This window comes from Parasteatoda tepidariorum, chromosome 9 (assembly GCF_043381705.1).
Source record: "Parasteatoda tepidariorum isolate YZ-2023 chromosome 9, CAS_Ptep_4.0, whole genome shotgun sequence".
NCBI classification, from domain to species: domain Eukaryota; kingdom Metazoa; phylum Arthropoda; class Arachnida; order Araneae; family Theridiidae; genus Parasteatoda; species Parasteatoda tepidariorum.
This window is the reverse complement of record NC_092212.1, coordinates 72,958,205-72,972,425: the sequence shown is the minus strand read 5'-3', so window position 1 is coordinate 72,972,425 and position 14,221 is coordinate 72,958,205. Positions and strand designations below refer to the sequence as shown.

The window sequence follows — 14,221 nt, the reverse complement described above, 5'->3', positions numbered from 1 at the left end:
ATTTAGAATATATAATACACTAATGATTATTTCCAAAATGATGGTAAGGTAAACATCTTTAAAAAAAGAAAGAAAAATCGTAAAATCTTACGAGGAAAAAGAAAACTATTTTAGAAAATGGCGAGAAAATTTATCGAATTTTGTTCCGGTTTTTTGGTTTTCCGGTTTTCTGATTTCCGGATAATGGGTTCTGCACTGTAGTATTTTTTTTTTCACTACTCGAACTAAGCAACTGAAACTTCAAAATCCGACACTCTGACATCAATTGTCTTTCTGCGTTTGTTCTTTCTATTATTGCTTATCGGCAACAGTTGTTTATCGCTTGTTTCATTTGAGATCAAGATAACGGATCGAAGTATTGTCGGTACATTCTTATTCGGTACATTCTTATGTTTGCATGTTTACTCAAAATTTTGTCTAAATTACGATCGCGTCGAATTGACGCATATCCGTAGAGATAGGTATACCACAAAGAGAATTTCAATATTTTAACGCTTTTGAAGGAAATAGCCTTCAATATATATTTACTTCTATCAATGGTTAAAAGTCATTACAAGAGATAAAATAAAAATTTAGACAGGTTTTATAATTTTCCTTACAAAACTCGAAATGCATCAAAATGACGCGTCCCGTCTGAATTTAAAATTTCACATGCAAACGCCACTTTTTTCAACTTTCTAGTGGTGAGGCTCTGTTGGGAAAATTGTCAAAAATTCTGAAAGCTTCCGTTTTTAAATGTTTGCAGCTCTATAAAATATTTTGCAAAACGCTTAGCAGTTGGCAGGTGTGTAAAAGGAATTTACGTGCATATATATAGGAAGTTTAAAGATAAAATGATTCAATAGAAATATATGTTGCCAAGAAAAGGTATCATTCCTGAGTATTCTGTATCAAAAATTATGCAGAAGAATTCCACGAAAATTAGACAAAATTTTATCAAGCAAATTAATAAAATTATTCCAAAAATCAACACTGGGTGGGGCATTGGGACTTATAGAGTACACATGAAAAAAAATTTAAAAAAAACAGTAGTATCCAAAGTTTAAAGATCCTCCGCTGAAAAACCTGCTGAATATGATAACTTCCAATGTCTTCTGCAATCTGTGTGATATTTCATATTCAATAATCTAAAGTAGTGTATTCCGGGAAACGTGACGCAGATGGCGTGCCATACATGGAAAAAAAATTGAAAAAAACAATAGTATCCAAAGTTTAAAGATCCTCCGTTGAAAAACCTGCTGAATATGATAACTTCCAATGTCTTCTGCAATCTGTGTGATATTTCATATTCAATAATCTAAAGTAGTGTATTCCGGGAAACGTGACGCAGATGGCGTGGCATACATGGAAAAAAAATTTAAAAAAAACAATAGTATGCAAAGTTTAAAGATCCTCCGCTGAAAACCCTGCTGAATATGATAACTTCCAATGTCTTCTGCAATCTGTGTGATATTTCATATTCAATAATCTATAGTAGTGTATTCCGGGAAACGTGACGCAGATGTCGTGCCATGCATGGAGAAAAAATTAAAAAAACAATAGTATCCAAAGTTTAAAGATCCTCCGCTGAAAAATCTGCTGAATATGATAACTACCAATGTCTTCTGCAATGTGTGTGATATTTCATATTCAATAATCTAAAATAGTGTATTCCGGGAAACGTGACGCACATGGCGTGCCATACATGGAAAAAAAATTAAGAAAACAATAGTATCCAAAGTTTAAAGATCCTCCGCTGAAAAACCTGCTGAATATGACTTCCAATGTCTTCTGCAATCTGTGTGATATTTCATATTCAATAATCTAAAGTAGAGTATTCCGGGAAACGTGACGCACATGGCGTGCCATACAATATTTTAACTCCGGAAACAGATGTAAACTAAGTCTTTGACGGTATCGCCACAAAACCAAAAATTGAATGTGTACAAGACTGGTGATGTCAAAGGCCAAATTTTAGGGAAGCGGCGCCATCTTGTGGAGGGATTAGAATCTTTCCTTCTAGTTGAAACGCATTACCTCATTAATGCCTACTACTTAATATTCATGAAATTCTGGTACATAATTTAGGAAAAAGACTTCATGAATGTCATTTTTATTCATGAACACCCTGTATATGACTGGGAATGGCTTTTGATTTCAAATCTGACTAAACCCAATTCTGTTCAAAATTAAAACTTCCTACAACATAAAAATTCTAATATTAAATATAAGTTCAACTTACGTGAAACAATACAAGAAATAAATACTATGTATAACTTTTGGAAGTATAAAATTAACCAGTTGAATGCGCTTAACGTGTAAACACGTCGCAACAATTCTCACGTGTATAGCGTGTATAGACGGCGAGTAATGTAAAGTAATATAAAAAAATTATCATTGACAAAGTTTGAAATCCCAATAAAATACATTAAAAATATTATTTGGTCGTATGTTTCCTTTATGTCATCAATAGAACTGCTGAATATATTATGCAGTAAGGCAATGGAGAACTTGCAGTCCTAAACCAACTACTTTTAATTATAAACTATTTATCACTATTTTCTTTATCTTGGGTAAAAAGACATTCTCTTATATATGTTATAATTGTCAAAGGAAACTTGGTACTAAGTTTTTCGTGAACTTTATAATAAGACCATTTTCTATTTAGTTTCACTTACGCTCAATAAGTAGATTTCTAAAATTCAAGTCCTAGGTTAACTGGTTGAAGAAACATGTTTAACTGATATTTAAAGGATCGGATCGGGGTTAGATATCATAAAGCAATTCTAATTTTTAAAAAAATCTCTTAATTTTATACTTTATAATCCAAAGCTAAAGTCCTTGAGAAACAAAGCTGTTTTTAATCTGTTGGGCTCATATAATCTCTCTCCACAAATAATTATCGTTTTGGCTTAGTTATTTCAGTTTTATAAATTTATCAAATCCGGTATTTAAAAAAATATTAATATAAAGTATTTTTAATCCAGAAATACAATAGTTAAGTGGTAAACAACTTTCTAGCCTAGTATTTAATTCGTCATTAGAAAAAATATGATACAAAATGCTTCCCTTTAACAACTACACTTTTAGCGTAATGTTGCAATTACTCGCTTATTTAAAGCTTTTCTTTCAATTATTTTAAACCAATTATTGCCCTTAATTTCATAACAGTAAGTTTATTCTATGCGAAATTTTTAAAATTATTTTTCTTAAATAAAGGAATTTTCTAAATCTAAACATAAATATTATAAATATTATTTTTTATCTCGTAAAATTTCACTTTCCTTTTGGGAAAGAATCTTTCCTTTCTATTTGCCCCTTTTTACTTTCAATGGTCATTGCATTTCCTGTTTGATATTAAATTTCCTGGGTGTGTGAAAAAAGCCCCTCTATTCTCGCCTGTTTCGTCTTGCCGTCTTATGTCATTGATAGTATTTTATGACTTAGTTTTTCACACGAAATCGCAGACTGTAGGCGTTAATTTCTTTTTATTCATTTATTTTTTAGGGCTAACTTACCCTCATCTTAAGTGTCCTCTTTTCAAATTCGCAGTTTCTTGAAATTTAATTGGTCATCGCTTGTCTGTAATGTTCTCAGTCAACGATTTTATTATGAATATTGAGCCATTTTCTTTTCTTACAGCAAAGGGGAGTAGCTTCTGCCTTTTTGGTCTCTCCAAGATGCGGACTTAGGGCCATATCGAGGGAATTAATTCGTTTCTTCTATATCTTTTTTCTTTGGCTTTAATATTAACACAAATTCCTAAAATTTTTTATTCATCGGTAATTTAAAAGTTTTTCATATCTGTATCTTTGAATGCTTCTTTAATATTAAGAAATTTCATTTTATATTTTCCTTAGTATTAGTTTCGGCAAATAAGTGTTCTCTTTGTATTTATCTTCTTAACACTATATGCATACCCTCCAACTGCTACGGAATTTCCGTAGTTTCAGAAATCTTCTTTTCTGACGGTAGCAAAATTAATGTCTTAATATTTAAAAAAAAATAATTTTAGCATAACTTGTCCACTATTACTTATTAAGGAGCAGGCCATATGGCTAGATTCTTAAGTTCTGATAAAAGTTTTATGAGAGATCCATTTGCTTTAAAAATTTCTACTTTGGTTCGCTACCACTAGAAAGAATTATTTTTAAAATCCTCATAAGTTGGAGGGTATGTATATGCATCTTTCTCTTGTATCTTTTATCGTGTAATACTTGCTTGCAAATCATTTTTAAAACTTCAAAATTACTCTTTTGTCACCCATTTCTCGATATATTTATAGGCATATATACAGTGTGCCAAAAAATGGAACATCCTGAATAACTTTTGATATAATAATCAGATCTTCACATTTTAGGTCTCAATCTTAATGATTCGATGGGGTCGCAGACATTATTTTAAGTTACGAAATTCGACAAAAGCGCACTTTCTCAGAATAAAGACTTTTTTTTTCAATAGATTTTGGATTTCTGAGTCCTGAAATATAAGGTTTAGCAGCAATCTGGGAAATATGGTCCCAGATTGGAGATGGTTCCAATCCAGGAAAGTGATCCAAATTCAAAACCCTTGATGTTGATTTAACTTTTTTTTAAATTTCACTAGATCTCGAGAGCTATTGAAGCGAATTGAAAAAATTTTGCACGTAATTATAAAATTTGTTTATTTAAAGATTATTCCATTCAAAAAATAAACTTTAGTAAATATTTATAATTTTTTATTATTTTATTTAATACTAGTCCAAAAATTTTTCAATTGCATGTGCATAAATTTTATTATTTTAAAGCAGGTAATTTTACACGGCAAAATACTAAGCTTGAGTGAAATTGGTCGAATGCTTCATTAATTGAGAAATCGAATACTTCATTAAAATTTTGATTTTTCAGGAGCCATTTGACCGATTTTGCTCAAATTTTGTACTTTGAAGTGTAGCATATAGTTTGATACGGTATAAAAAGTTATTTACCTTGCAATACGAAATTTGTTTGACTATTATTGAATGTAATAGAACAATAATACGTATTTACTAAAAACCATTTTTTGCATGGAATTATCTTCGGATAGACGAATTTTATAATTGTGATCAAAAATTTTTCCATTCGCTTAAAAAGTTCTTGAAATTTGGCGAAATACGCAAAAAGTAAAATAAATTAAAATTCAGGATTCCAGGGAAGACTCTCCTGACCAAACTATGGGGACCATATTTCCCAGATTGCTGCAACCCCTATATTTTGGGAGTCAGAAATCTGAATCAGTCGAGAAAAAAGTATGTTCATTCAGAGAAGTACACCCTTGTGCAAATTAATTGAAACAAACTTTTTTTTTCGTGTTTTTTAAAGAAGATGTCTTGGGGTTGTTTCAGTTACAATGGGGTTGGACCTTTGCAGCCTATTGACAGTATGATACGTTCTGAGCAGTACATTACTATTCTGGGTAAAAAAGTTGTTCCGGAGTTGAAGAAACGATATCCTGATGGAACAGGGATTTTTCAACAGGATTTAGCTCCTTGCCATACGTCCAAAATTGTCAAGAAATTCATGTCTGAGAATCAAATTGAGACATTGGAATGGCCAGGGAACTCTCCGGATATCAACCCAATTGAGAATCTCTGGGCCATATGCAAGAATCGCCTATTAAATATGGACTGTACAACTATGGAGAAGCTAATCACGGCGTTAATTCATGTGTGGTACAAGGACACAAATATTATAAATGACTGTAAAAAATTAGTGGAATCCATGCCGAATCGTGTCCAAATGTTAATAAAGTGTCGTGGAGATCATATTATATACTAAAAATTTTTGAGTTTGTATAAATTTAAATAAAATAGCATTTTCTCTTAGTTTTCTGAATTTATTGAGTTTGTTTCAATTAATTTGCACAAGGGTGTACGTTTTTATGCCAGATTTCGTAACTTAAAATATGGTCTGCTCTAAATATTTAGCATATTTTATGTTACCCTCTCGAATCATTAAGATTGAGTCCTTGAAAGTGATGATCCGATTATTAGATCAAAAGTTATTTAGGGTAGCCTTTTTTTTGGGTGCAAAGTACATGTTTTTTTGAACTGTTTAGTAAATTAAAAAAATAAAAATTGTTCAATGAAAATAATCATATTTTCATTCATGCATTTTTTTCTTCAATATATCCTGCATGCGTTCAGTACATTTTGGGTCATAGGGGTTTAGTTCTCATAGTCTTAGGGACATCTGTTATTTCAGTTGGAAACTTTCAGTACTGTTTTAAAAGCTGTGCTTGGACATTGAAAGTCATTTATAGTAATTCTTAACTTTGATTTCTTCACTGTGCCCACCTTATTCGAAATTTAGTGGTAGAAACCTGTTCAATATCAACCTCATGTAGTTTGACCAGTGAATCTAATGCCATACTGCTATTCTGCTTTGCACTAACACATTTTTTAAATTTTCATGCTCCCCCTAATTTTATTAATTCCTTTCGATTCCATTTTCAGACTTAATTTGTTTATTATTTACTTTGAATTATATTTTTATTCATCATTTAATTAATAATAATATTCATGATCTAAATACAATTTCGTTCTTTTTCAATATATTCCATTATTACAGGGAGGTTTCGTTTTTTTTTATATTCCTGGAATCGTTAAGTCTTTAAATCATTATTTTAATTGCTCTATTTTACGAACTATATTTAATTCGGAAAAATTTTCTTTTTTAAAAAAAAATTAAAGTTGCTAACAAAATTTGTTTATATTTCTAATGCCCACCAATTTCGGCGTCACGTGGTACTTAACGGACTGTATCGTTAATTTTGTTTTTAAAGCACCATATTGATGGGTCAAAGTCACCCCACTAACACAAGAAAAACAGATAGTACACGGAGAGAGAGAAATCACATCCATGCCCGAAGTGGGGTTCGAGCCCGGAACGTTCCTGGTATGAGGCTACCTCCTCGACCTCCATACAGCCAAAAAATCACAGTATCTTTAAAAATCATGTTCGGTAATGACGTTTTAGAAAAAATAAAAAAGTATGTTCCGTAACTATTTTATTTATCACCATCAAAATAAAATGTTCAGAATTTTCTTTTAATACATACCAAATTAAATAACTTAATGATTATAATAAATACTTCTACTGATGCAACTCAATAGATTTAACTATCAAATCCTCTTATTAGAGGACTGTCAGAGGGATATGTTTTGTAATAGTTAATAGACATTATAGTTAGTTTGGTTAAACATTCATCAGGAATTTACGCGATCCTAAACACCATGCCAGATTGAAAGCTCTCTGATTCGGCCGCACATTCATGTAGTCATTACATATGTAATATTTGGCCTTTTGATTAGAAAATCAAGCTATTATCCGTTGCTTCATGAGAGGTTTAAAATACGCTATACGAAATTAAATATGTTGCAAAATGTATTAAAGTGTTTTCAAGATTAATTTATTCTTTCCCAATACGCATTAATAATTTTTTAATATTTTTAAAAACATAAAGCTTTATATATATATATATATATATATATATNACATATACATATATACATATACATATATACATATACATATATACATATACATATATACATATACATATATACATATACATATATACATATACATATATACATATACATATATACATATACATATATACATATACATATATACATATACATATATACATATACATATATACATATACATATATACATATACATATATACATATACATATATACATATACATATATACATATACATATATACATATACATATATACATATACATATATACATATACATATATACATATACATATATACATATACATATATACATATACATATATACATATACATATATACATATACATATATACATATACATATATACATATATACATATACATATATATATATATACATATACATATATACATATATATATATACATATATATATACATATACATATATACATATACACACATATACACACACACATACACACACATATACACACACACATACATACATACATACATACATACATACATATATATATATATATAGCACAATATTTTAAAAATAAAATTAAATCGAGAAACTAGGCGGCTAATACAATATCGCATACTCAACACTGGAAAAAAATTACTGGTACTTACCTTATTTTCTTGCATAGTTACAGACATTGTCAAAGCAATTAATTCTTTGTACAAGCTTTTGTGCTCCTGTCATACAACTTTGCCGCCTGTTGTCGGAACTATTTCCATCTGCATATTTTTGAAGTCAAGTAATCATAATATCGTTTAAAAGTTTTTTCATCATATTTTGCAACGTTAATGTTTAATATTTATATTTATAGATTTTAAAAGTACTAAACATTTGTAACAATTAAACTTTTTTTACAGGCACGAAAAGAAATGGGTGAAAAGCCATATTGCTAAGAATGAGATGTTCATGAAGAGTGACTATTGCGAAGATGTATTGCTTTCAGGAGAGTGTTTGAATCGATATTAGTGCATCAATAGGAAAATTAGTCTCATAGTTACTTATATTGCTATGTTCATATAAATGAAACGTAAAACACTTTTTCTAAATAATAATATTCAACATAATAATTGCACAAGAAACTGTTAAAGATTCTTGAAATTTGACGCTCTATTATTTTTAATAAAAATTTCAGATTAATAGAAACTATAAATATATCTCATTTCTGTTGGCATAATAAATAAGCAAATAATATCATTCATTTTAAAAAGCTAAAAAATTCCTTTTTAAGTTATTTATCAAAAGAAAATACTCAGAATAATGAAGCAATATAGCTTAAACTAAGTAATTCATCATCTAAAAATAATGGTTTCATCTCCCTAATGAAGCTTTTTAAGAATTTAGTGACTACTAAATATTTTTTCAAGTAAAGTACTTGCATCTATCAGTTCCACTAGTGCTAATGATACATTTTGGAATTTTAAGAAATGGCTGATCCATAAATATGCATAGACGCTTTTTTAAAAGGAAGAATGTGACTTGCTAATATGCATAAAATGTAGTGAGATGAAGAAATCTATCATTATATCTAAAGTGTTTATGAAGTGATGCAATTAAGCTGCTTTAACTTCATGGCATAAAAAGAGTGAAAATAAGTAAAAGATATTACTAGAACATACACTAGGGAATATATTACTAGATATAATAGAAATTTCTAGTAAGATACGGTTTGTTGGTTTCATAACATATAAAATCTGAATTTCAAAATTATAATTGCATTATAAACTGTATTGTCAACCGATTAAAAATGATTGTTTAAAACGGCTCTGATAAGCCTACTTGTAACCTCTTAATTCTGGAGTTGATTAAGATAAATTTCACCTAGTGCTAGAAAAAAGTTTGTATACTTTCTACAGCTTCAGCAAACAACTTAAAGGAAAACAATATCAACTGAGTCTTAACGAAAGATAACTGTATTTTTTGCATGAAAAAGCGACATGTTAAACTCCATTGCAATAAACACAATTATAAAGTGTGATAGTTATTGGAGACAACTATCTTCCCGATTTTAAACATTTTGATAGTTCAGGTTCACTTGGATGGATGTCACGGTCTTTGATTACGATTAAGGTGACATTCATCGTCATCGGTGTGATCGGAATCGCATGTTTGACTGACTTTTACAGTGGTCGATGCGGTAGCGGAGAATGGAATTGCCATAGCCTGGATCGAGGATTGAAGTGCATTCCACTGAATAAATTTTGTGATGGGATCAGAAACTGCCCTGATGGATCTGATGAACCCCCTGACTGCACAAGTACGTGAATTTCCTTTTTGCTTCAATATTACTCAGATATTTTATCTATTAAACAAGATAAATTGTGAGTCAAAAATTGAAGGTTCTTTTCAATATAATGAAAAACTTGATGCAAAGCAACATTTTTTATGAAACTTTTTCTAAGTGCCTTTTTTTCAGATAATTACTTTATAATTCTTTAGAATTTGCAGTAGTTTGCAGATCAATACGGAAAAAAAATTATATTTCCTTCATGAAAAGTATATTGCATTCTACATTTAAAAAAGCTTGCCTAAGGAATTAAAAAATGTTTCCTATTATTATATATCCCAAATGCCTTCCGTTATAATTTAGGTCAGATGAATATTTATGATTTTAAATCAATTTTAACTACAGAAATATCATTGTTAATAAGTATTATAAATAAACTTAGTATTAATGAGTAGTATTTATACAGTTATTATCTTTTTTTTTGGTCGTATGCTTGTTTTAGGCAGTGGAGTTGCGATTGTTCCTTTTTTTCAGTGGCGCCATCTATGGCCAGGAATTCGACTTCTGCCACGCCATTCACACAACCACAACCTGTTTGTAAGGCGAGTCACATTCACACACAAATGAGAAAGGGCATAGAACACACAGAGAGAAAAAGAAACATCCATGCCTTGCCCGGGATTCAAACCCAGGACCTTTCTGATGCAAGGACAGTTCCCTGCCCCCTACACAGGCCGGTCGGTTATACAGTTATTACTAAAATTGATTGCTTATTAATACTGGTAATTCGAAAAATGTTTGGAGTACATTAGTATATGATAAAATGAACAAACATTTATATATTAGTTATCAAGAGATTTTAAAACTATAAGTACAGTGAAACCTCTGGCTACAGACACTCCAACAAAACGGAAGCTTCTCATTACGTACATATTTTTAATTCTCAATGAATTTTCTACGGATGAACTATTACGTACCCGATCCGCAAAGCGAACACTCCCGTAACCGGACGAGGACAGTCATTTATGTCCTAAAACGTACGTAATTTTCGATATCTTCACACCCGACACCAACCTTTTTAAAAATTAAAAAAAAATTTATTGTGTCAAATTTAATGAAAAAAATATTAAACTTTCTACCATTGTTAAAACAGGTGATTTTTTTTTTGTATTATCCATTACTAATAATATTGTTAAGTTTTTTATTATAAGCGGACTTAAAATACATTAATAAATACATGATAAGAAGAAATGTAGAAACATGGTATACATAATTTACACACATGGTACGCATGGTACACATAAATCTCTTTAAATGCAACGAAACTAATACTTTAATTACAGAATACATTTTTTACATGAACTTTACGATTACATGAATTTTTCGATTTCATTTTTTAAACATGAACTTTTTGAATGAAGTGATTATTAAAGACTATATACAAAATATTATTTAAAAATCTCTCTCTTACTCTAAACGTACACATGATGATGGACATAATTAAATATTTTAAACAAAGATGTGATTAAATTCACAAAAAATGCTCTAAGTAATTTCTGTTTACCTAATTTTTGATTGTGATTTTTGAAAAAATAATTAAAATTTTTAAAAAAATAGAGACGCTATTATATTTTTTTATTATTATTTATTTTTAAATGAAATCTGCTGATTTTAGATTTAGTAGTTGGATTGGCCAACATAAACAGCATATTATCCCTTAAATTAATTGTAAATTTTTCTCTAAAATTTTAATTTCTATCTTATACAAATAGGTCGGCACATAATTTGCCATCAAATTCTTAACGAGCATGAAAGTAATTAACATAAAATCCCTGGAAAACTATTTTAAATTGATTACATTATTGGAGGATTAAACATATATATTAAGGAACTTTTAACTATGTTTAAATTTAGGAGAGGCTTTACAAAATTGGAAAGTGAAACTATAAATGTTGCTGTAGACTTATAATTGCTTTAATTTTTTTAAAAATAATTATAATTTAAAATTATTTTAATGGGCGAAATATTTTTTCGTGTAATATTCGTAAAGATTATTTGATTGTAATAAGTGCCGTTTCTTGGCATAAAACAGTTTTTCCAGAAATTATTCACTTGAAGTATGTATAGGGGAGAGTGGGGTCAATTGTAACATTTTTTACTTAGCCATTTTTAACTAAAAAAAAAAATCCAATATATTATTAGTATTAATTGACAGACGAGTAAAGTAGACTATCCTCTACTAGAAAAAAAATAAATACCTGATTTTAAATATTATTATATTAGTTATTAACAATTTTTGACAGTCGTGCAGTTGTTACAATTGTCCCCACTTACGGGGTCAATTGTAACAGTTCATAAATTCAACTAAAACATAGTTAATTATACATATTATCATAGTTGTGATATATTTTTTTATTGATCAAAATAGTAGTGATATTTTAGGAGTAAAAATAATAATGAGCAGAGACCTAAAGGGTTAAACTTTTAACTTTAAGGGGTTAAAAATTTTAATTTATGCTGTGAAAGGTGACAAATAAAATAATGCACATGCAACATAATATAAATGATATAGGAAACTATTGGTGGTTCTTAAAGAGTTAAGTAATGGTTTGTAAACATAAGATTATTTATTTTCAGCTGTTACAATCGTCCCTTTACTTATTGTTACAATTGTCCCCAAGACGCCATTTCAGCTTCATTTGTTAAAAACAATGCTAGTTAATTAGCAAAACTAATCTTTTTTTTATTGAAATGTTAATTAAGGTGTCCACTTACATATTCGGTTACTAATTTTTATTTGTTTAAACAAAATTACTTTGTTACAATATAATATTCTAATACCAAAAAAAGTACTTGCGTGGCGTGAAAATATCTTTTGTGATGTAACTCTTTCAAAAGTACATAAAAATGGTTGCCATAAGGGGTGTACATGTAGATTTATTAAATGCACCTTGTGCGCCACCTAGGAACCAAATCTAGAACCCGACACTCGAAATTTTTGCTCTGTTACAATCGTACCCTGTTACAATTGACCCCACTCTCCCCTACTAAAGGAGTTCTGTTTGTTTACGCTTGTACTCGAACTTCCCACGGCCAAAAATTCCCCTGGTGATTTAATTAAGATTTATCAGTAAACATAATAATATTTCTCAGCAATCCTTTCTTTTTAAAAAAAAATATCATTTAAATTCAAAAACAAATTGTTATTGCAAATTTAACGAGTGCACAACAGTCATTTAATATTTGTTTACCAAACAGATTCAGAAAATAAATATAATTTGTGCGGGCATCACATTGCAGATGAAGTTGATTGAATGTTCATCATTTCAAAAATCTCTTTTACTGCAGTTTACAATACTATACTATTGTAATTTTGCACCAAAAATTATAGTTGTATAAGGTTAATAAATGCAGACTCAGATTTAAATGAATTTATCTTAAAATGTAGCTTATTAAGGTAATATCATACAATTACATTATAATAGAGAAACAATTGTTTTAGTTCTTAGTTTAAATTTATAAAGAACAATAAAAAATCAAATTTTATAATGGCAGAGTCGAATAAAAAAAAATAATTCTTTAAAAAACAAATACAAAAATACTTTTTAGAAAAACGATACCTTATGACTTATGTTAATTTTATCCTGGTAACTACCAAAATTACATGGAAATTAATGTGGGAAAACTGGATCCTACCATATTATTTTCCCCTTAATGAAAAAGCACCAACAACAATGGAAAACTGTGCCAGACCATTGTAAATTTTATATTATATAGAGATTTATAGCTTTTGTTTTTGAAAGGAATAATTAAAGTAACAATAATTTTCAATTTAATAACTTTCCCACTTCTGATTGGTTGGTGGATGCGCTTGAAACTTAAAACTATCGTATTGTCAACGATTTCATTGCATCTTACAACCTTATCATTGAATTTCTCTTTCGAGTCTTTCTATATTAACTGATAAGCTTAAAACATATGTTTCTTATCAAGTTTAAGATTTAGAACACAAAGGTCTCTCACAAAGAGCTATAAAAAGTCAAGATGAACCAGATACGGAAAGATAAAAGATTATTTTCTGAAGTTAATGGGCAATAATTAGTTGATGAAGTCACATTAAGATAGTCTCAAAAAGTTTTCAGAATCAGAGTGGCGCTATCCTCTTAGCGAATCAAAACTTTTAAATTTTATTAATTGAATGACGTTTCATTGAGATGAGAAGATGCTTGCAACGCCTTCCCGTTCAGGACCTCTCTTTATAAGCTCGAGACAGGCAAAATTGCGTGTCTTTTTCATATTTTCCATGGCTAGATAATCTGGGTCAAATCCAAACAATCCCAGAAATGGGGAAACCATCAATGTAAATATCCCACGTACACTGTTTTCTATACTCCATATTACGTAATAAAATGCCTTTTTATCTTCAATTCTTCTCTTCAACTATCCAGCCTTTAAAGGCATAACATTATATATATATATA

The 14,221-nt window shown here is 29.4% G+C and overlaps 1 protein-coding gene across 1 annotated transcript in view; it reads left to right on the top strand.

Moving 5' to 3' along the window:
- The window catches only part of LOC107446160 (uncharacterized), a 67,501-nt gene that overhangs the window by 26,228 nt on the left and 27,052 nt on the right, over positions 1-14,221 (top strand). The window contains exon 2 of the mRNA XM_016060732.3: positions 8,375-9,771. Within this exon, the coding sequence (XP_015916218.2) occupies positions 9,558-9,771 (214 nt within the window). The 5' untranslated portion in view covers positions 8,375-9,557. The remainder of the gene's footprint in view (positions 1-8,374; positions 9,772-14,221) is intronic.